The sequence below is a fragment of the Saccopteryx bilineata genome, chromosome 5 (assembly GCF_036850765.1).
Source record: "Saccopteryx bilineata isolate mSacBil1 chromosome 5, mSacBil1_pri_phased_curated, whole genome shotgun sequence".
Classification (NCBI taxonomy): domain Eukaryota; kingdom Metazoa; phylum Chordata; class Mammalia; order Chiroptera; family Emballonuridae; genus Saccopteryx; species Saccopteryx bilineata.
Window position 1 is genome coordinate 48,566,005 of NC_089494.1, and position 25,342 is coordinate 48,591,346.

At 33.7% G+C, this 25,342-nt stretch overlaps 1 protein-coding gene across 1 annotated transcript in view; it reads left to right on the forward strand.

Annotated features, from left to right (window-relative positions):
* Positions 1-22,675, forward strand: part of TFPI (tissue factor pathway inhibitor) — a 54,092-nt gene extending 31,417 nt beyond the window's left edge. Inside the window, exons 4-8 of the mRNA XM_066280100.1 lie at positions 7,376-7,420; positions 9,673-9,849; positions 11,268-11,345; positions 21,171-21,350; positions 22,016-22,675. Of these exons, the coding sequence (XP_066136197.1) occupies positions 7,376-7,420; positions 9,673-9,849; positions 11,268-11,345; positions 21,171-21,350; positions 22,016-22,122 (587 nt within the window). The 3' untranslated portion in view covers positions 22,123-22,675. The remainder of the gene's footprint in view (positions 1-7,375; positions 7,421-9,672; positions 9,850-11,267; positions 11,346-21,170; positions 21,351-22,015) is intronic.
* Positions 22,676-25,342: the final 2,667 nt, after the last annotated feature.

Sequence of the window (25,342 nt, forward strand, 5' to 3'; positions counted from 1 at the left end):
AACCTACCACGCAACAATCACCACACTGCTGTCCGTGTCCATGAAGGTCTTTTCTTTTTATCAAGGAATTCCATGTGAAACAATTTCCAGAGCTCTCACATGACTGAGAGAAATTTAGCATTTAATTTTGGAGTAGGACTCAATTTGTCCGAAAAGACTACTTTGGACTTGATGTAAGAAACCTTGAAGTAAACCTAAAAAGATCCAGCTGATCTACAAGTAATTTAACTATGGGCCAAAAGGCACTTCTACATTCTTTAACGAAGGCAATAAAATCCAGCAGCCAACAGCATGATATTAAAACATATTCACAATCTCCCCTAAATACTAAACATTCAAAAGAAGCAAATTCTGATCCATAACTGGGGAAAAAAAAAATCACTCAGTTCAAACAGGCATAGATATGACAAAGTGATGAAATAAGTAGACAAAAACTTTAAAATAGCTATTATAAATATGCTAAAGGATTAAAAGAAAACATGAACATAATAAGAAAATGGAATATATAAAAGAAAAGTAAATGGAAATAATAAACCTGAAATGTACAATATATAAAGTAAGAAATTAACCAGATCTATTTAGAGCAGAGTAAACAAGAAAAGATCAGTAAACGTAAAGATAGAGCAATAGAATATATTTAAAAATGAGGCATGAAAGCTAAACAAACAAAAAAGAATATAGCTCAGTAACACATGACACAATATCACGATCCATCACAGTGTGTAACTGGTGTCCTGGAGGAGGGGGCAGAAGAAATATGTGACCAAATAGTGGCAAAAACTTATCCACAGTTGATGAAAATTATAATTTTAAAAACAAAAACCTTGACAAATTAAACACACACACATACACAAAGGAAAACCACACAAATGCATAAAATGATCAAATCACTGTAAATCAGGAATAAAAAGTAAACCTTAAAAGGGTTTAGAAAATGATATATTAGATATAAGGAAGCAAAGATCAAAGAATCACCAATTTCTCATCAAGAAATAATTCATAGGGGAAGAAAATGAAACATTTAAATGCTGGAGGGAGAAAACAAACTGCCAATAACCAATATAGATCTATTTAAAATACCATTAAAATGGAGATGAAATAAACATTTTATTTTTTAATTTTTAATTTTTATATTTTATTTGGAAAATTAAATTTAATGGGATGGCATTGATCAATAAAAGTACATAGGTTTTGGATAAATATTTCTATAGCATTGAACTGTTGATTGTGTTGTATACCCATCACCAAAAGTCAAAATCAACAATATCTGAGAAAATTTATTGCTAGCAGACCTGCACTGTAAGGACTATTAAAGCATTTGGAACTCAAGCACATAAGAAAAGAGAGGGAAAATAGGAAGTTACTGTGTAAGGTTCTGGATAATCTAGGTGAAAGTGGTATTAATCATTTAAAGGTTGGCTGTCATGAATTAAGGATGAATATTACAAGCACTAGAACAACCAGTTAAAAAACAAAACAAGGAGATACAATAAATAAATCAACAGTGAGCAAGGGGTCATTGGCTCAGCTTGAGTCCCTCCTCCCCCCACCATCACCAAGGCACTTATGAGAAGAAATCATTGAACAACTAAAGTGATGCAACTGCAAATTGATGCTTCTCATCTCTCTCCTTCCTCTTTCCTTGTCTCTCTCAAATAAAAAAATAATGTCATTAAGGTACTCAGTCCTCAAGACAGGAAAGAGGAAGACTATAACAAAGAACAGATGTCAAGTGAAAAGCAAACAACTAGGGATTCATAATGAACCATAATGCTAATAGCATTTCTATTTAATGGTGTAATCATTCCTGTTTAAAAGCTATATATAAACAATATAAAAAATAAATCAACTAACTATAGGAGATAGTTTAAAAGACATGGAAACATAAAGAGTGAAGGGATGAGGAAAGGTATACTATGCAAGCACTAATCAATAATAATAAGGGCCCTGGCTGGTTGGCTCAGCGGTAGAGTGTGTGCCAGAGTGTGGAAGTCCCAGGTTCAATTCTGGTCAGGGCACACAAGAAAAGCGACCATTTGCTTTTTCACTCCTCCTTCCCTCCCCTTCCTGCAGCCATGGCTTGGTTTGGGCAAGTTGGCACCGGGTGCTGAGGATGGCTCCATGGCCTCTCCTCGAGAACTAAAAATAGCTCAGTTGCCAAGCAATGGAGCAGTGGCTCCAAGTGGGCAGAGCATTACCTGGTAGGGGGCTTGCCGGGTGGATTCCAGTGGTGGCTCATGCAGAGTCTGCCTCTCGGCTTCCCCAGTTCTCACTTAATAAAAAAAAGAATGTGGGTCAATTAATCAAAAAGGCATAATAATCCTCAATGTCTATATATATGCCTCACTACAGAACTTGAAAATTTTCAAAGAAGAAATGGACAGAACTTGAAGGAAAATTAAATAATTCCTCAATTTAGGTTAGATATTTCAACACATACTTTTTAGATTAATAGAACAAGCATACAGAAAATCAGTATGGCTACAGAAAACTTGAACAAAATCCAACAACTTGACATAATTGACAATTACAGAACATTCTTTTCTAACAGCAGTAGGTTATATACCTTCTTTTTGAGCATACATGATGGACCTTATGCAGAACCGAATTTTCTTAAGGAAATTTAAAACTATAATCATACACAGTATTTCTCTAACAAAAGGGAGTTAAATTAAAATGAATAATAGAAAAGTACCTTATAAACCCCAAATATTTGGAATATAAAAAATATTGTCAGCTGAATGATGTACTTTTTAAATCAACAATAGCGATTAAGCTCTAGGTAGATCTGAAAGATAGAGATAAAGAGAGAAAAGAACGGAAGTGACCAATACCAGAATAAAAGCATAGATATGGATCCTACAAACTTAAAAAGATAAGAGATTATTAACAAATCAGTGTCAATATCTTTAAAAACTTGAATAAATCAGTGAATTCTTGAAAGCCATTTTTCAAAATATAATTTTAAAAATAGAATAGCTGAAACCTCTCTATATATTACATAAATTAGTGAATAAAAAACTTCCAACAAAGAATACTGCATGATTTTATTGGTAAATTCTGTAGAACATTTAAGATAGCAATAACACAAATCCAATACAAACTTTTTCAGAAAATTAAAAAGGAGGGGACACTTACCCATTGTGATATAAAGTCAACATCACCTTAATTTCACACTAAAGACAATTCATGAAAGAAAACCAAAGACTCAATTTTTCACATAAATATGATCACAAAAATGTCTAAAATTAATAGCAAATCAAACTTAAGACAATATAAACAAAAAAAGTATGGTTTATGCAAGACATGTATGATTGAGTAAATAAGAAAAATTTATTCTCTATGTACACCAATTAAGGGAGAAAAAACAAACTATGTAGAAAAAGCAACTAAAATAATTAAATGACAATTAATAGTAAAATATCCTCAACTTGATAAAAGGTATCTTAAAAATCATCTGTCAATTTCATACAAATAATGAAAGAATGAATACTTTTCATTTATGATTGGAAATCAGAAAAAGGATATTCACTCACTACTTCTTTTACACCTTGCATAGGAGATCCAAACTAGTTCTTTAAGGCAAAAAAAGAAAAATAAATAGGTACACATAGCTTGAAAATCAAGATGCATAACTTTTTACTTGGAGAAAACCCCATCAAAAATATGAAAAATTTTAAGAACTAGAAGATGACTTTAGAAATTTCACTGGATAAAAAGTGATGAAAATATTGCATATATTATAGCTAATGTTTATATTTAATGTATATTGAATTATATATGCTAGCAATAAACAGTAGAAAATAAAGTATTTTTAAAAGGCTATTTCACTTAAAATAATGGAACATAAATTTCTTAGGGATGAATTTAAATAAGTGCAAAACATTTACAGTAAAATCTGTAAAACTGCTAAAGTATATTTGCAAATAAAGAAGACTTTAATAAACATATATAAAACATTAAGAGGTTGAAAGAGTTATTGTTGTTCAGAATTAAAATCCCCCTGAAATGGATATGAAAGCTATCCTATACCAATAATTTCTCAGCAAACATTTGTGTTTTTTTGTTGTTGTTGTTGTTTTTGTATTTTTCTGAAGTTGGAAACGGGGAGGCAGTCAGATTCCCGCATGTGCCCAACCGGGATCCACCTGGCATGCCCTCCAGGGGGCGATGCTCCGCCCGTCTGGGGCCTTGCTCTGTTGCAACCAGAGCCATTCTAACGCCTGAGGCAGAGGCCACAGAGCCATCCTCCGGGTCAACTTTGCTCCAATGGAGCCCTGGCTGCAGGAGGGGAAGAGAGAGACAAAGAGGAAAGAGAGGGGGAGGGGTGGAGAAGCAGATGGGCGCTTCTCCTGTGTGCCCTGGCCAGGAATTGAACCCGGGACTCCTGCACGCCAGGCCGACGCTCTACCACTGAGCCAACCGGCCAGGGCCCATTTGTGTTTTTTAATTAATTAGTAAGACAACTCTAAAATTGATATGCAATAAAAAGGACCTAGAATTGCTAAAAGGATTCTGAAGAAATGAGCAAATCTGGATGATTTTATACTATTTGATTTCAAGAGTTTTATTATATCTCCTGAAATTGAGCAGAATGATATGGTTGTATAAGGATAGCTATAGCTAGGAGTTAACAAAGCAGAATAAACAGTCTAGAAATAGATCACACAACCATAGTTAATTGATTTTCTATGAAAATAGACATTGTTTTTATAATTAGAAAAACAATTTAGTAAGAAAAAAATAATAATCTTGATAAAATGGCTTTATTTTGTTTCAATCTTTACTATTACTTATGACTTTCTGAAGCTCAATTTCTTTATGTGCATATGGAGGATGTAATGATAACCCAGACCCAAATCATTCATATTATTTACACTAGTATTTATATTACCAGGTCAAAAGAAAGATTCTTGCAAGTAAATAATATGACTGTAGTCTTGAAAGGACTTGGAAACATTAGAAAATAATATCTACATGTTATGGTTTTATCTTGTCATGTTTCGTAATGTCTCTATTAAATTATCTACTTTTCATTATGCTAGTATTAGTTTAGCTTTATATTCACTTGTTAAAAACTGCTGCTTAGTTGTTATTATACAACATGAATATTATTGAAGCAGCCCAGAGAATTCTCTCAGAAGTGATCCTCTCTAGGGGGATAGATGGTGATGGAAGGAGACTTGACTTGGGGTAGTAAACACACAATACAATTCTAAATGATGTATTATATAATTGTACACCTGAAACTGTATAATTTTATTAACCAATGTCACCCCCAAAATTTAATACATTTTTTTAAAGTGACCCTCACTATGTAAAGAATCTAATTATTCTGGAGTTCACTAAGAGCAATGTGATTATTTTGAGAAATTTTTGGTTGGTTTTGTTTAATATACATATTTGTTACTTCATGATAAATTGTTAACATAATGACAATGAATTAAGTGTTTCATTATAGACATTCATATCACTTCTAAGTGGTTTTCTTAAAAGGAAGATAGTATGAGTATAGGAAACATAAAATAAAAATATGATTTTAGCCTGACCTGTGGTGGAGCAGTGGATGGAGTGTTGCCCTGGAAGGCTGAGGTTGTCAGTTCAAAAAAACCCTGGGCTTGCCGGGTCAGGGCACATGTGGGAGCTGATGCTTCTTGATTCTCCCCCCACCCTTCTCTCTCTCTCCTCCCCGCTTTTCTAAAATGAATAAATAAAATTAAAAATTAAAAAAAATATGATTTTATATCATATGTTAAAGTTTGGAAGCTGAAGTTATGCTTTATTTGGGAAAACCAGTGAGAACTATTGCTTGTAAACTACCAGGACTGAGAATAAAGGCAAGCCAAATATTTCAGAGAATAGAAACTACAAATGTGTTTAGTTGTATGGATACTCAGTTGCCCTTTTGTATGTAAAGCAGTTTTATAGTTTCCAAATATTTTTAATTTTGTTTGGTGTATTTATCTATGTAATAATAAAGTCATGGCAACAAAGTTAAGTTAAAAAATAACAGTTTGTAAAAAAAAGGCTTCAGATATTTGTTGTTTTTTTGTCTTGTTTTTATTTATTTTTTTATGTGTGTGACAGAGACAGAGAGGGACAGATAGGGACAGACAGAAAGGGAGAGAGATGAGAAGCATCAATTCTTCAGTGCAGCACTTTAGTTCATTGATTGCCTTCTCATATATGCCCTGACCAGGGGGCTAAAGCAGACTGAGTGACCCCTGGTTCAAGCCAGTGACCTTGGGCTCAAGCTGATGATCTTTGCTCAAATCAGATGAGCCTGCACTTAAGCCGGCGACCTCAGGGTTTCAAACCTGGGTCCTCTGCATCCCAGTCTGACGCTCCATCCACTGCACCACTGCCTGGTCAAGCTTTTTTTTTTTCTTTTTTTTTTCCTTTTTTTTTTTTTTTGGTTTAGTTGCTTTTCTCCTTGTAGTCTAACCAACAACAACATGATCTTTTATTATTATGAAAAATCAGTACAATATAGTATGTGAAATTAAAAATTAAAGAATTAGATGAAAAAGATCAAATTCCCACTTTGCTTTCTAGCCTATCTCCCTCCAGAGTAAGTTTAAAAGTGTTACATTTAAATAAATGAAGCTTCAATTTTTGAAACATCCTGAAAGGATCTAGAAAGAATGACATTTCTATTAATAACCATTTTATTGGTTGTGCTAATTGTAGCTTTTTGTGGGGATTTACATGGGTATTTTTTTTCCACAAGTAATTAAAAAGCATGTAAATACATTTTCCATTTTTCTTACATATAACTTTGTTATTTTATAGTTTGTTTGGAATGATAAAGACCTGTTTAGTAGCAAGGATCTTTTCCCACAGAGTCAATTTCTCACCTCTTTAGATTATTTTCTAGGCTGATTTCAACAATAAAAAAAAACACTAAAAGTTAGCATTCAGATTTTACCCACCCACAACAAAAAAAAAAAATGAAGAATGGGGGGGGTTACAATTACTGAAATTTATCAGGTGATTATTAACTAGTTGTATATTAATTACATTTAAATATTCATAATTATATATTTAAACTGTGAACTCATAAGTAGAAATTCAAGAAATTACTAAAATGAAAATTAGTAAAATATATACCATTGTTACTTGAGACATCATTAATAAATGTTATTTTTGTATAAATCTAGGAAAATATAATAACATCGATTTTGAGACATAAAAGGAGATAGCTTCATGGTTACAATTAAAATAATTTAATATTCAGAGAATTAAAAAATTTATTGATATTCTGCATAAGAATAATTTTAATAATAAATACATCACCTTAGTTTGTTAAATTAAAATTTATAACGTGATATTATAAATTGTAATAACTGATATACATACATTATTTTTCTTGCAGATTATCATAAGAGTACTGGAAAGGCAAAGGCAACATTGCAAAAAGGTAAACATTCATTTGTGTGCTCATTAATATAATTTACTTAAGGCACTTACAAATTCAATTTTTAGATTTCTCTGATTTTCTCTGATACGAGGTTCATTATAAATCCATATGTTCTTTGAAATGATGTTTTGTTTTATTTGATATAATGAAAAATTAGAAATAACACACTGGCCCTGGCCAGTTGGCTCAGTGTAGAGTGTCGGCCTGGCATGTGGGAGTCCCGGTTCGATTTCCGGCCAGGGCACCCAGGAGAAGCGCCCATCTGCTTCTCCACCCCTCCCCCTCTCCTTCCTCTCTGTCTCTCTCTTCCCCTCCCGCAGCCAAGGCTCCATTGGAGCAAAGTTTGCCCGGGTGCTGAGGATGGCTCTGTGGCCTCTGCCTCAGGTGCAAGAATGGCTCTGATTGCGTCAGAGCAATGCCCCAGATGGGCAGAGCATCGCCCCCTGGTGGGCATGCCGGGTGGATCCTGGTCGGGCGCATGCGGGAGTTTGACTACCTCCCTGTTTCCAACTTCAGAAAAATACAAGAAAATAAAAAATAAAAATTAAATAAATAAATAAATAAAAAAGAAAGAAATAACACTAATAATTTGTTACTGTTTTCTGTTGAACTCAGAATTCTTATATTCTTTAAGATATTTATAAGGCCCTGGCTAGGTGGATCAATGTAGATAGCCTTGTCCCAGCATGCCAAGGTCACAGGTTCAATCTCCAGTCAGGGCACGTATGAGAAGCAACCAATGAGTGCACACAACTAAGTGGAAGAGCTAGGTGGAATAACAAGTTGATGTTTCTCTTTTTCTTTTTTCTCCATTCTCTCTCTCTCTTTCCCTCTCTCCTTTCCTTTCTCAGTCACTCTCAAATCAATGATAATTAGAAAAATTTGTAAGAATTATATACTAAGAATAAAACAAATCAAAATGATACTAATTGAATGTAATTTTCTCTGTCTCATAAAAAAGTATTATATAATTTAAAAATTGAGGTGTTTTTTCCCATATATTAAACTTAACTATAAATTGTTACTATGGGAATAAAAGTAACATTCATCTTGAGAAACAAGATTCAATAAATAATAAAATAATTTTCAAATTGGTACCTTGAGAAATTATAGTAAATATTTTACACTATATTAAAATAGCATGCTTTATTTAATATCACAATTTTTTTCATAGGATATTGTTTTTTTCTGATTTAAAACTGCTGCAGAAATTATTAGCATTATTTAATACATACTCTTGAGTAAAACACTCATGAGTATTGCTTCCTGAGATAGAAGATCCAGTTCTAAGGTGTAAAAGGAGATACCACAGTTCATTTTGCCCCTCTAGTGGTAGAGCTGTGAGGAGAAATAGGGAAATTGAAGTTTTGCACTGAAAATTCCAAGCTCACTATATTTTGAGGTTATAATAATTTAAAAAATAGGTTCAGTTTTCTTATTTACAGAGTAAGCATGTATACAAAGCTTGTAATGTGAATCACAGTGGCACAACTTCTGTGACAGCTGTTTTTAGCCTGGTTTGGAGCACTAACAAAGAATGGGTGTTAGACTTTTTTGAAAGCCTCTACAATTCCTGAACATGTATTTCCTTTCTGCCTTTGCACTGCTGGAGTCATTCCAACGTCTGAAAGAGGAGAAATAGGAAACACAGTGGTGGAGGATGTCATACCTAATACTGATATTAATTTCAGCCTAAGAATTCAGGAACTTCTAAGAATAGCCATGAGAACTTCCATACCCCTCAAAGCTTCTCAAAAATTTTTTACTGAAATTTATTATTGAAGCAACAAGTTGTACTTTTTCCCTAATGAGACCTCATGCCTAAAAAAAATATGAAATACTTCTAAATCTTTCCTAAATATTTGTACATATATATAAATTAAAATAATTAAATTTTTATCATAACATTTTATACTTCCAAACCAAGGGTGACATAACCCAGTATCTTTTATTCTCTCAAATCATGAAATAGTTGATAGGTAATGCCCTATGAATTTATTATAAGAAATTTAAAACTTGAAATTCCAATAGCAACAAAATATGATAATAGTTGCATCTCCCTTATTCTAAATCTCACAGTAGATACAACAGATAATTTTAATACTGTATAGATGTAATGTGAAAGTTTTACCTCTTTAGTTTTTTATGTTTACTCCTTAAATAACTTTATACAACTAGTTGTTTACATATTAAATTATGATAATTTATTTATAATAAAGAATATTGCTTTCTGATATTTTCATACCTTCTAGGAAAGCCAGATTTCTGCTTTTTGGCAGAAGAAGTTGGAGTCTGTCGAGGATACATTACTAGGTATTTTTATAGCAACCAGTCAAAGCAGTGTGAAAGTTTCAAGTATGGTGGATGCCTTGGCAACCTAAACAACTTTGAATCACTGGAAGAATGCAAGAATACCTGTGAGGATGCATGTAAGTTTATTTCGAATCTTACTTTACTTTATTTATAAGCATTTAAACAAAAATTAGGCATCTTACAGCAGTGATCCCCAACCCCGGCGCCGCGTACCAGTACCGGCCCGTGGGCCATTTGGCACCGGTCTGCAGAGAAAGAATAAATAACTTACATTATTTCTGCTTTATTTTATATTTAAGTCTGAACGATGTTTTCTTTTTAAAAAATGACTAGATTCCCCCTGTTACATCCATCTAAGACTCACTCTTGACACTTGTCTTGGTCATGTGATACATTTATCCGTCCCACCCTAAAGGCCGGTCCTTGAAAATATTTTCTGACATTAAACCAGTCCGTGGCCCAAAAAAGGTTGGAGACCAGTGTCTTACAGGATGTTTAAGTTTACCCAGCACTTGTTTTTGCCATACTAATGAAGATACATTTGTATACATTAAATCTGATAGAAATTAGTCACAGTGTTAAAGAAACTATTTAAAGCACAAATATTTAAGAAATGTAACTACAGCGGAATTTGTTTCCATGTATCCAACATTATGGTTTTTTCTGGTTACTTTACTTAATTTTCATTCCTGAGAATACTGTATTATTATTAAGGCACAAGATTAGAATTGCTGAATCGTTAAATTTTAACAATTTGAGGACAAATAGTTCTTTAGAACTTTCCACTTAAAATCAATCTGTTTTATGTGACCATAAAATTTATAAAATGAGTGACTTAAACATGAACTGTTATACATTTTTAAACTAAGAACTACAGTTGCTCATGGAAATATCATCTTATTTTATATATGTATATATAAAATTTTTAAAAGATTAACTGGATATTAACATAGAAATGTGGATAAAATTTATAGAAATTTACTTTTCTTTTTTTTCTTTTTTTCTTTTTTTTTTTTTTTTTTTTTTGTATTTTTGTATTTTTCTGAAGCTGGAAACAGGGAGAGACAGTCAGACAGACTCCCGCATGCGCCGGACCGGGATCCACCCGGCGCGCACCCACCAGGGACGACGCTCTGCCCACCAGGGGGCGATGCTCTGCCCCTCCGGGGCGTCGCTCTGCCGCGACCAGAGCCACTCTAGCGCCTGGGGCAGAGGCCAAGCAGCCATCCCCAGCGCCTGGGCCATCTTTGTTCCAATGGAGCCTCCGCTGTGGGAGGGGAAGAGAGAGACAGAGAGGAAGGAGGGGGGGGGGGTGAAGAAGCAAATGGGCGCTTCTCCTATGTGCCCTGGCGGGGAATCGAACCCGGGTCCCCCGCACACCAGGCCGACGCTCTACCACTGAGCCAACCAGCCAGAGCCAGAAATTTACTTTTCTTAACACAACTGCTGTGCTTTGCTGTTATATATTATTACAAGCTATATGATAATGTCTCATATTTTAGTTATTAAATAACTAAAATAGTGTATTTTCCAGTGAATGATTCTAAAACCCAGCCTGATCCTGTGCACAATAACGTCTCGACACCCAAGCCCCGCAAAGTGAACAGATTAGGTAAGAATTTTATTTTTTAGAAAATTGCTGCCAGAAAAATATTATCATGTTAACAATAAAAGTGGAATGTATATTAGAACTATGTTTAAAAAAAGTATACCTGTTTTGTTATTTACTAATAGGTGTGTTGAAACGAAGATTCAAAATACTGAAGACATTTAATGTCATAAAATAATAATTTTCCTAATCTATTTTAAAGTATGCTTTGAAGTAGAGCTTTGATTATGTATCACATGAAATTTTCATGCAATATTTAACTCTATGCCAAATTTATTTTATAAAATAATTCTATAAACTATCAGCCTCTGTGTCTGATGGTAAATCATTATAATGGCAACAGTGAGTCAAAGACAGTGAAAAATGCTCTTAAATTGTGTGTGGCTTTGGGCAAGGTCTCTGGGGTTAGTCCCAGGCCAGATTAAGAATTTGTTGAATAACCATCCCCAAAGGATATGTCACTTGGAAGGGAATTTTCTTTTGGACTTCTGCAGAACTATTTTCTGGGCTCTACCCTGTTAACATGTCACTCAAGTTGAAACATACAGGAGATGTGTCCACAAAATTTCAGAATTTAGGAAAATGGTGAAAATACTGGAAAATAAAAAACCATGGAACCACAAGCATTTAAGCAGTTAAAAAACAACCTAAAAAGCTGAAAGTTAACAGCACAAATGTAAGGTCCTACTCTTACCTAAGTTTTTAAAAATCACAGATGATCGTTCAGAAATTGAGGTTTGTTTAGAAGTAGTCCATGTGAAAGTGTTAAATGTAAACTTGGCATGAGTTGAAAGTGTTCCGTGGCTATTAAATGTACCCTGAAGCTAAAAAGAGATATAATGTCTGGACCAGGTGTTCTCCACCCTGGCCATGTACTAGAATCAGATGAGGTTCAGAATCCAAATGTCTTTGAGCATCGTTTTTTACAACAACAACAAAAAATAAGCAAGCAAGTAAGCAAACAGAAAGCAAACATAACTTCTGCCCAGATGGATTTAAAGCACTACAAATTGTTGACTATGACTTAACTAGAACGAAGGATGTGAATGTACAGCTCAGTCCAGCACTGACCTCATCACGTCTGGGGGACTAGCTTCAGCCTTGAATGCCTAACTTAAATGTCACATAGAGAACTGGAAACATGTTTCTAGAAGGACTGGAAAGTCTAAGGAGACCTGACATCCAAGAGCAAACATCATAAATACTCTCAGTACTTAAACAATTGTCATGGGAAAGGAGAGTTTAGTTCTGTGCCTGCCTTACCTGCCGTCCTCCCTATTCCAGCTCCACCCCCACCTCGCGTCTCCACCGGTCCTTATTTCCCCCAACTCAGACTAAAAATCAAGATTAATATAATGACTTTTAACTTATAAACTTCTTCCCATAAAATGTTTTATTTTTAATGTGGCGTTTAATGGGTGCCTCTGGGATTAAATTCTCTAAATTATAGGCATCTTAGCATTGTTCTAAAAGCACTGAGATATCATTAAGGGCGTGCAAAATTTCACTGGGAGTTGGACAAGATGGTATGCCTTGAGATCCTTATATTCGGTAATGAGAGCAGTGAATTCAAATGCAGATGAATTTGAGCCTAAATCTTTAAACACTACTTTGTAATAATGATAAGTAACTTTGTAGTTCTTATTCTTTTATTTTTAGCATCAAATAATTTTATTGAGTTGTTTCTCTGTATCCTTCCAGCCCTGTGTCTTTCAATGACATTTTTTAAAATCAGTTAAAAATTATGTATTGAAAAGGAGGCTAAAAATGAGTAGAGTAGGTTAAGGGATGATTTTGCTTTGAAGTGTTATTAAGAACTGTATGAAAATTGTAATTATTGTCAGGTAAACCACCAAAATAAAAAGGGGAAAATAAAATAAGTGTGAGAAAGTACATCAGTTTTTAAATTTATATATGTATGTATTTACTTATTTGTGTGTGTGTGTGTGTGTGTGTGTGAGAGAGAGAGAGAGAGAGAGAGAGATAGGGACAGACAGACAGCAAGGGAGAGAGATGAGAAGCATCAGTTCTCTGTTGCGGCACTTTAGCTGTTCATTGCTTGCTGTCTCATATGTGTGTTGACTGAGGGGCTCCAGCCAAGGTAGTAACCCCTTGCTCAAGCCCTTGACTATGGGCTTAAAGCCAGCGACCTTTGGGTTCAAGCCAGTAGGGTCATGTTCATGATCCCATGCTCAAGCTAGTGACCCCATGCTCAAGCTTGTAAGCCTGCACTCAAGCTAGATGAGCCCATGCTCAAATCGGCAACTTCAGAGTTTTGAACCTAGGTCTTCAGCTTCCCAGGCTAACACTTTATCTACTGTGCCACCACCTGGTCAGGCTACATTAATTTTTTTATTTAAGTGTAGCTGGTATACATCTTACATTGGTTATATTAGTTTCAGTTGTATTATAGTGTTTCACATTTTTTACCTTACAATATGATTACCCACTGATTTTAGTAATCATCTGTAGTGTAAACTCATCACAATATTATTGACTATATAGCCCTTCCTCTTTTGGTCTCTGTTTCTATCAGTCTGTTTCTGTTTTGTTTGATTTGTCTGTTGTAATTTTATATTCCACATGTAAGTGAAAGCATGCAATGTTTGTCTTTCTCTGCCTGACTTATTTCACGTAGCATAATACCCTCCAGATCTATCTATGTTTTCACAAATAGCAAGATTTCGTTCCTTTTTATTGCTGCATAATTATATCCACACATGCGTACTGCATCTTCTTTCTCCATTTATCTATCAAAGGACATCTAGGTCCATCTCAGTTGCTTCCATATCTTTTGGCTATTGCATATAATGCTGCAGTGAATATAGGGGTGCATATATCTTTTTGAATTAGTGTTTTTATTTTCTTTAAATAAATATCCACAAGACGGATTGCTGGGTCATACAATATATCTGCTTGTAGTGGTAAATGAATTTTAAATACTGTCTGATAAATGTCCTCTCCCTCTTTTGATGTAGATGTACACTAAAAAGTCTAATAAGTAAAATAATAATTATAAGAGCAAATGATTAACTAAGGAAATAGTTAAAATTCACATGAACTTAAAAGGAAATTTTATTAAGAATATTCTTATTTACATGAAATCATGTAATTGACCTAAATGATAAGTTTGGTTTGAAGGATGGCTTAACAGTTAAAGTGTGATAATAAAGTTTTGCCTCAACTCAGATATACTATCAATGTAATATATATATAATAAACATAATATACAGGGGTGGGCAAAAGTAGGTCATAATAATAATAATGCAATAATTAATAAATAGCAATATCAGAATAAAGTGTATTTTGCATACTCACAACTGTAATCCTACCTGGCCCACACTTGCATGTACAGTTAGCTGCACACCCCAGTTAACCACTGGCACTGTCACTATGGAAAAGCCTCACTTCATCAACAACCCACTTCCACCACCATCACAAAGAAGTAGGCCATTTTTCATAATCCATTCTCGAACCCAGAAGCATTAAAACTTCCCTCATAACCTAACTAATCCTGCATAGTGACTCTGGTGCTTCAGACGCTGATATTCTGACAAGCTAGCTTTCCAAAAATAAACGAAAACTTGTGGAGAGGAACCATCAGTCAGACCTTCCACTTCCTGGCAGGAGAGCTGATGAGAAACAAAAATATAGCACTTCATCTCTGCCAAGATTGCTGCCATCAAATACAGTCACCCCAGGTGACCACTGGCTTCTTTTTCTAATCCCTTTCTTCCTGTGCTATGCTTGGTTTTAAGAAGGATAATCTTTTTTTTTTTTTGCTCTGGTCATTATTTCCCCAGAGAAGTGTTTCTAAAACTCAAAAAATATACATACACCTTTAAAAGAGAAAAATCACAGACTTTCAATTTGTAAACCAAGTTGCTTTGACACTAATTTTATATGAGCAAGTATAAGAGTTGGAATAAACTTCTGATGACTGTGACTATTATACAATTGTAAATCAAAAATAATTACAAATAAATAAAATACAAACTAAAAAGTAATAATAACACCAATTTGATGGCACATATTTTTTTCTAAACGATCCCTATTATGATATGAATTAGGAACGAAGTAGGACTAAGTTAGAATAGCCTGCACTACACTCTGCTCTGTGTAATTCAGTGACTGCCCTTTTCTTGAATACTAAATAATCTCAGGAATGAATTGGAGAAGCCTTGATATAAAACATGTTGATTAGGCCCGACCAGTGGTGGTGCAGTAGGTACAGCTTCTGACATGGGACACTGAGATCCTGGGTTCTAAACCCTGAGGTTGCCGGCTTGAGCGCAGGCTAACCAGCTTAAGCCTAAAGCCATCAGTTTGTCCATGGGATTGTAAACATAATCCCATGGTCTCTGGCTTGAGCCCAAAAATCGCTGGTTTAAAGCCCAAGTTCACTGGCTTAAAACCCAAGTTCGCTGGCTTGAACAAGGGGTCACTAGCTCAGCTGGAGCCCGCTGGTAAAGGCACATTAGAGAAAGCAATCAATGAACAACTAAGGTGCTGCAACTATGAGTTGTTGCTTCTCATCTCTCTCACTTCCTGTCTCAATCTCTCACTAAAATAAAATAAAATAAAAACTTTAAAAAAAAGTGTTGGTTAGGAAAATCCCAGCTCTATTTCCTAGGGACACAGCAGAATGAGGTTCTAGTTTTCTGTCACATTATAATGCTATTAAATGGATCTGAGTGGTCAATGCAAACGTGATCCTATAGGCAGGAAGTTTGGTCTGTTACTTCTAGAATCAGTCCATGATGAACATGACCCAGTAATTCTTGCCTTCTAATGTTTGAGCTCTCTAAATACCATGTAGCTCAGCACTGTTACTCCAAGACTTGTCTCCAGACTTCTTGTTTGATGATCTATTTTGATTAGATATCTTTTTCCTGTTCAAACTTGTTAAATTACAACTTCCTGCACTTAACTGAGGGAAGAAGTATCTAAGATATTCTGAACCTGAGATTCAAAGAAGAGATAATTTGGGAATCAAATATAAAGGGGAAGTTTTGATAATTTTATTTGTAATTATTAAAATATCTTTGCTAAATTGCTTTTATTTTCTAGTTAGTTTTCAGATGACATAACAGTGGTTAAGAGTATTGGCTTTATGGGCAGAAAGATGTGGGTTTTATGTCCAGTTCTGCTTTTTGCCAATGCTCCTGAAGCCTTGAAAAAAAATCACACAATAGCTGGAGGTTCCTCATTTGTTGCATGTGGACAGTAATTTCTCATAAAAATTTTGTGAAAATTATGATGACATATAGAAATTTTAACTCACTGTTTAGCACACAGTAAGAGCTCAGAAGTACTAATATTTGAGGTTTTCTATGATGATGATGATGATGATGATGATGATAAGAAGGAGCAAGAGGAAGAGGTAGAGAAGGAGAAAAGAAAGAGGAGGAGGAGGATTATCTAGTCACTAGATTCTAGTGTCAATGGAGGTTCATAGCAGGAAAAAAAATAATCAGAGCTATTGTTTATATACATTTATCAATGATAATTTTTAATATAATTAAAGCCTGTGTGACCTTGATCTGGTCTCTTCATTTAATTACTTAATATTATGATTGTCTGAAATAACTTAAAGTACTTATAAAATTAAAACATAATTAAGAAAATACCAGTAAATGTTTTGTGTCGTTGAATCTTATTTCTGATCAGACGACTTGCAAACCCCGTTTCCAACTTTGTCTTATAACCTGAGGTAGAAACCTTATACTTTCTCACTTCAGTTCAACTCCACAAATATAGTGTGCCTCTTCCATGACTGGAATTGTCATGAGGACTGGCAGTCTGAGGATGACAAACAAGACGGTGGTTTTGTCTTTACAGGCAGGCAGGCTTGTGGAAGTGGGGAAGGAGGTAGATGCATAGGGACCTCAGTGCCTATTTTATATGCTAAGTCAGACTCTGGCACAGTATCAATATTATGGAAGACATAAAAATGATATTGTACTTCCACTGAGGTCAAAACTAAATTTTTCTGTACTCTCAAAACATGGGCTTTATCTTCTATGGAATATCTTGGACCTGTTTGCATAGATGTCAACTAGACCATGGGCATAGTTCACAATTTCCTTTTCATTCAGGGAATTCTAAAGTAAAGCCACACTGGAATAGCATGATAAAATTACAAATAATTAAATTACTTATGTCTAGACCAGTGATTTTCAACCTTTTTCATCTTATGGCACACAGAAATTAATTACTAAAATTTGTTAGTCCACCAAAAATATATTTTTTGTCAATCTGACAAAAAAAAGGTATAATTTTGCTTGATTTACCAAGAAAATAATAATAGTAATTACCTACCCTTTTAGCTCCAAATGATTTTTTTAATAAGTCAGGTACCTATACTTGTATATAAGAATTTCTGGGACCAAAAATTAACCAATCAGATGCAACTTTGTTATGCAACATGACCAATAAGATGCAACTCTTATTTATGACCTATATATTCATGGTTCAAGACAGGGCATTCACACTAGATGGCTATTGTTGTGTTCGCTATTGTTATTTATTTATTTTTATTTGACAATCTAAGGGAAAAGACATTTAGTGCCCCTGACGAAATAGTCAGGTATTGCATGTTTTAAAAAATCCTGTGGCACACTGGTATGCCATGGCACGTGGGTTAAAAATCACGATCTAGACAAAAAAAATCCAACCCAATAAATATCTACCTATTTTTTCTTCTTCTTCAATATGTGGAGGCTCCCCTGTCCAGATAACGTTCCTTACAGTCCATTCCCCTGTGACCTTTCAGTTTAAAATGCCCTAGTAGCCTACCTTCTACATTTCACACTCAGCGAAGTGGTCTAGTATATATAGGAAAAAAAGAAGTTGCACAGCCCACATTTTCCCTCTGCCTGCCCTCTCCTCTCCTCCACATGAAATGTCAGTTGCTGCCCATCTTTTCCATGAAATGTCAGTTGCTACTTTTTCCTTGTTAATAAATGAAGACACACACTTTTCCTGCTGTACAGATTTACTGCATGGAAATAGTAAATTTACATGTGATAAGTATTCTCCATTCCTAATCAGAAACAGATTCCATTTCTTGCCTTTTTTTATGATTGCAGGATACTTTATGATAAGAGGACTATGGGATCACTCTAAAGTATCTTCATTATATAATATTATTTCTCACATTTATTATGTAATATATTCTATTCTATAATTTGAGCATTATAATTGCATACAGCTGCAAAAATTAGAAAAGTAGGAAAAATAACACTTGAAGACCTATGAGCAATGACGATTTCTGCATAGCACCTTTCTACTTTTGTGGGAATGAGAAAAGAAAAAAGAAAAATAAATAAATGCATTGCAGTAGGGTCTACATTTTGTTAAATAATGTTTAGGCACTTTTAAACACCATTATAGATATAAATGTATATAAACTTTTCATGGAAAATTCAACTATATCTACAAAAAAATAAATTGAATATAACTTTTCACAATTCTAACTTTACAAATATCTGAACTCATGTACAAGGATGTTCATGAACCATTGTCTGGAATTAAAAAAAAATAGAAGTCATTTATATACATGGGTAATGAATAATACTACAATGAATATACTGTAATTAATTCAAAAAATAAAATACTGTGCATACATTAAAAAGAATAAGGTATGCATGTGAACAAATATGGAAATGTATCCACAAAATAGTATCAAGTATAATAATAAGACATAATTGTACAGTAATATATGTTTGCAAAAGCAAACAATTTTGGGGATGGTTTGGGACACCAAACCATTCATAGTAGTTAAAGGACAGTGGTCAAAAGATAAAGAACTTATGTTTTATATTTGTTATACTTTTGTATTATTTGAACAATTTAAAATAATAATTTGTAATTAGAAAATAAAATATCTTTATATTTTTCTCCACCACAAAATTATGGGGAAAAAAAGAATTTTGTATTGAAAGGAAAGATTATTAAATTTTATAAAAATATCTGGGAGATAAAAAATAATTTACATGTCATGAGGTAGTTCATAAAACCTAACTAGATTGGTAAAAGTAAAACCTAAATAGGCATATACAACAGGAACAATAAGAAAGACATTACAGTAAAGATTCAAAGTGAGTTTAAGATTCAAAGTTTACTGTGTAAGTTTAAAAGAAAATTTACATAAACCACGTCACATAAAACTGACTCTGAAATGCCACCTTGCAATTTAGCAGTCATACGAGGGGATGGCCATTCCTGGAAGAAAATAAACAATCTTGAATTCTGAAACCTATCACAGACCCTCTCTTTAGAAGGAAACTACCCAACTTGTTATTAATGGCATGATTGAGACAAAATGCATTTGTTAATTAAAGTCTCTTTGGAAAATGAACAGAAGCCAGGTTAGTATCTTTTTATTCTATCTTAAATTTCTGTGAATTATTATAATCTAGACCCCCCCAAGCACCCATAGCCTTATATAGACTGTCCACATGTGGCCACATGCTCACGCACTAATTAAGCAAAGAGCTTGCAGCCAGTAAACCAGCGAGCAAGCCCAACACAGCTGTTTTCTCTACAGTTTACTAGTAACATCAAGCAATTTAGCTCTACTACTAATGGTTACCAATTTCCTCTCACTGACGGGACTTCACAAAGTAGCTACCATTGAACTGAATGATTTCCTCTGCTTCACCTTAAGGAAATGAGTGTTCCTTTTATATCATGGTCTCACTTTTACCTTCTGTTTTTGAAAGTGCTTAGTCCCACTGACAGACCAGCTTGTCTGTCTGCTTTAAAAATGTGAGTGTTTTATTTTACTGGCTTTAGCAGTGTTGTTTCTTTGCAAAAGCATATCACTCATCTGGAACCTATGATTCAATTTATGAGCAAACTTTATTACGACGTCAGTCCATCTCTACTAGGCTCCTTCTCTGAAGCTCGAAGTTAGAATTTTCTACACCTGAATGTCTGCACTTTAACTTGTGATCATGTTATATCATTCAAAACTTTTTAGTCAAATGAAGAAACCCTGAGCTTCAGTATTTGTGTCAGACAACAAATATGAATTTGGGTCATTAGGACTTATATTTAAAAGTTGAACATTTATGAACAAATGATATGTATATGTATATATTAATAGTTTTTTAAAATGAATATTGTTAAACTCTCAGAAGTTGAATTAACAGTGGTTGCTTTTGTTATAAACTATATACTATTATATATAAAGGAATCATATCACTTTCCTTTAGCAAATGTATCTGCTTTTTCATCTATTGGAGTAAGGTCTCAGTACAGCAGACATTTGGAGATTGCTTAAACATTTTTGTTGAATTAAAATATACAAATTTGGCCCTGGCCGGTTGGCTCAGTGGTAGAGCATAGGCCAGGCGTGCAAGGGGTCCCGGGTTCGATTCCCGGCCAGGGCACACAGGAGAAGCGCCCATCTGCTTCTCCACCCTCCTTCCTCTCTGTCTCTCTCTTCCCCTCCCGCAGCGAAGCTCCATTGGAGCAAAGATGGCCCGGGCACTGGGGATGGCTCCTTGGCCTCTGCCCCAGGTGCTAGAGTGGCTCTAGTTGCAACAGAGCGACGCCCCAGAGGGGCAGAGCATCGCCCCCTGGTGGGCGAGCCGGGTGGATCCCGGTCGGGCACATGCGGGAGTCTGTCTGACTGTCTCGCCGTTTCCAGCTTCGGAAAAATACAAAAAAAAAAAATACAAATTTTACTGAATACTAATTTTATTCATTCAGAATACTATTTTACATAGAAATGCCACAAAATTCATCTATAAACAATAATGTGAAAGTCTCAGATGAACTATCATATAATGACTTACTATGTTTTCTTCCTGTTCTTAGGTGTTTACACTCCCTCCTGGTGTAAGACCCCTGCAGACAGAGGATTGTGTAAGGCCAATGAGAGGAGATTCTACTACAAGTCAAATATTGGGAGATGCCTTTCATTTAATTATAGTGGATGTGGAGGGAACGAAAACAATTTCATTTCTGAAAGAGCATGTTATAGGGCTTGTAAAAAAGGTAGAGAAGACATTAGTTCTTTGCATTAATTCACTAGTGTTTAAGAAAACTATTGTATTGATGTTATGAATGACTTTTAAACTATGAAAAAATATCAATTAAGTTAGTTCTATTTATTTTAAGAAACAAAGTGTTATGATTGAGCTTAGAAATGTCCCCTTTCAACTACATTAAGATAATATTGCTGGCTATATTAACTGCAATTCCTCTTAATGTATCTTCATAGAAATAGTATTTTTAAAATCATTTTATTCTTTTAATATTTACATACTAAGCTTTCACGTTCAAGAATTATATGAAATATATTTAAACTTTCTTATAACGCACAAAAATATTACTTTTCTTCTGAATACAAAAATTATGCATGTTTATAGAATAGTGTAAATATATAAATAAAATTATCTATAGTCCACCAATCATACACAGTCACATGTTCATGCTTTTAATAAAATGCTCATGAATTTCTAACTGAAATAAAAATCAACAATATATTTATCCATTTTTGCTAACTCATGCAAAGTGACTTCTAAGACAATAGATTAATTAAAGCCTTTTTAAACTAATTATACTTTTTTGTTTTAAACATTAAAAAATAATTTAAGGAGATTTTAGATAAAATAATACAATAAATCAATTTATCATTCATATTTTTTTTCCTTTTGTAGGTTCCCTTCGAAAAATAACAAAACGACGGATACTTAAAATGAAAAAGAAAAGGAAGAAGACAATACAAGTAGGCTTTGAGAACAAGAATTCTACATATTTTAGATGAAAATTTTCACTATGATCTCTATTTTTCTCAAAATAATTTTAATTAATATTTTCATTGTTTTCCTATGTATATGTTACCTGCTCTTAATACATTTATATCAGTATTTCTTTTCTAATTTGATCAAATTGTTTATTCTAGGGCTATAATTTATTAACTGACTACTATGAATTTATTTTCTTGATCCCTTTCTGTTTACTATTTAATGACAAATTATCAGACCATTGGCCACATCAAATTCTATTTGGTAATCATCTATTTCATAATATACGGTCACATTATTATTAATTTTTTTGCTCACGCAAATATATTATGATCTCTTCTATAGGCCAGGCCCAGATTGAAAAAATACAGTACAGCTATTAAAAAACAAGCACTTTGGGAGTTTCACATCTGAAATGGTGACAAGCACCTTCTGATAAAGATTATTCACTTGTACATTTGGAAAGAGCGGTAATACTAGAATTCTACCATGTTCTTCCCTCTCTAGACATATTTTTTCTCTCTTTGCACTAACCAGTACCTCAGTGGATCTTGAGCAAAAACATATTTGAATAAAGAAGAATCAGTTCTGTGTATGCGTCTGCCTGATTTTTTTTTTAAATTTAGCTTTCCTTTTTGTTTGCTATTTGGTATAACTATAAAGATAGTTGAATAAGTGTGTGTTCAATACAGATCATTATAAGAAAAAACTTGGTGGGAAAGGGAAGTTTTTAATGGCAGTCTAAAGATAATTCTGCTTATGTACTTCTTAATTTTTTTGTTTGATAATTTTTTTTTCTTTCCAAAAATAGGAAAAATATTTAAACCTCCTGAAACCTACTCATTTATCATTAGGCTTTGCATACAATGAGACCAGTAATTCATGCTTAAAAGAAAGAAAGAAAAAAAAGAAACACATGCTGTTTCTGTAGAAGAGGAAAAGAAAATTATTAGAAAGGAAGATTCTCCTAGGCAATTCTAGCACTGTTCACTCCCGGGGTTGTCACAAACATTTCTTTGGAGTTAATTCACTATATCTAGATCTGTATCTTTCCTTCTCTGCTGAGCCACATGTAGTCTGGCATCTCAGCAGCCTCCTAAGCATTTAAGTTTCTCTACTGTTCATTTCACATTTAAAGTTGAACTTGTCACCTAAAAACAACTGATCACTTCATTTAGTTTAGCTTAATGACCACTCTCTAGCAACAGGATCATAATTCTGCCTGTTTCTCGGGCTTAAAGACTAAACCCAATTTTGATTTATTTTCCCTCATATTCTACATCTAATTAATCTTCAAACACTATTGCTTCTTTTTTCATAAAGTTCATCCAACTCCCCGGTTTTTAAACTCTACGGCATTCTTCAGTATTAATAATTCCTAGAAATTAATTCAGTATATTTCTCCATTACTGAAAATCCTCAAAGGACTCACTATTTGACACTTAACCCCAACTCTTCCCCACAATTTAATTTTGATATATAGATATATATAAGACTTGTCTACTCTTTTATGATTTCTTCAATTTAGTTAAAGGGTATTCTCTATTCACTGAATACAACTTTATGCAGTTTATTCGTGCTCAAGGTCAATTGAAAAATCTGATTTTCTCCAGATCGTTCAACTAAAGTCAGGGCCCAGCTGATATAAGCTATAAAATCACTGTTTCAAGACAGAATATAAAACGTCTTAACATACATTTATAAATCATTTTTATCCTACAGCATACAAATTATATCATTACAAAGTAGTGTCCATTTGTTCACTTAAAAATTTTATATCTTGATTTCAAATATCCCTTACAGAACTATCTGCCTTAAATTGGGTCTTTGCTGTGGATTTGGAGGCTTAGAAATCAAAATCCTTTGGAACTATGTTCTGATGTCATTTATAAAGGGATAACAATAGCTTTGAATAAAGGGTAAAAGTTAAGTAGCAAGTTGCCACCAAAGACATATAAACAGTATATTGGTGAATTGACTAATTGTTTTCTCCAACAACAGTCAAACAAGACATACAGCAAAATAGTTTACAGTATTTATTGCATGTGAATATTATTTTTACTGTTTTTAAATTAGAAGTCATCTGGTGGCATTGTCTTTGTTTTGTTTTGCACACAATCAAGTGCATCTAACTATAAATTTTATATAGAACTACACAGCATGTACCTATATTTACATACTTTGTTTATTCTGTGTTCAAAATTAACAGGTCATTCTGAAAACAGCTCTAGTAATTTTATTTTTACATTATAAGAAAGAAAATATATTATCCTGAATAATAAAAGTATGATTGCTGTACTCAGGAAATTTCTCATACTTCAAAAATAATTTACTATTCTTTAGTTATCACAAAGTTAATGTCCAAAGACAAAGAAAAAATATTCCATAAGCTCCATTATACTTTTACTTCCTTTAACTGGAATTTGCTAATAATCCCTGTTTAATTATAAATGTGCATTTATATATTATGATTTAGTATTGGTAAAGTAAATTAGTATACTATGCTTTACAATCCATATATTCTACATTTACTCTATTTTGTACATAATTCTGTCAATTATATAAATTTATAAATATGATGCATATATTTAAATATATACATCATATTACTATATCTTATATAAATGAATTCTAACCCTGACTACTGAAGGGATCCTGACTCATCTCCATACCAAAAGAAGGGGGAAAATGACACTAAAGTAGCTCTATTTAGGAAACTTCTTAAATTTTTTTATCAGTTGCTCCTGCTCTTGTCTGGTTTTTATGAAATGTAAAGATTTTGTATTTAGCCTTTTCAACTTTTGGCTTTCAGTTCTTTCTCAAAGACCTTATCTTACACCCCACTTTAATTTCTTTTCCTGCATTCTGCTGTGCAGAACAGGAAACCTTGATCTTATCAGTCCCTCAGGTTCAATCTCTGACCTAGTCTAAACACACAGATGTCTTGGATAGAATTGTTCAGACCACTTTTAAAGGGAGCAGTGATACCTGGTAATTCATTTTATGAGGGAGAGGAAAAAGGGAGGCATTTGCAGGCATTTAATCATATGATAAAATACAGGATTAGGGCAAGTAATACGGTTTTATCATCAATTTGCTCATAGATGCAAAAATTCTGGCCCAAACAGTCTTAAACAAAACATTGCTTTAATCATAAAATTGAGAAGGGCAGAGGTACTTGACGTCAGTATGGATGGACTTATGGCTTCATATTGTCATCAAACTCAGTTTATCTTCACC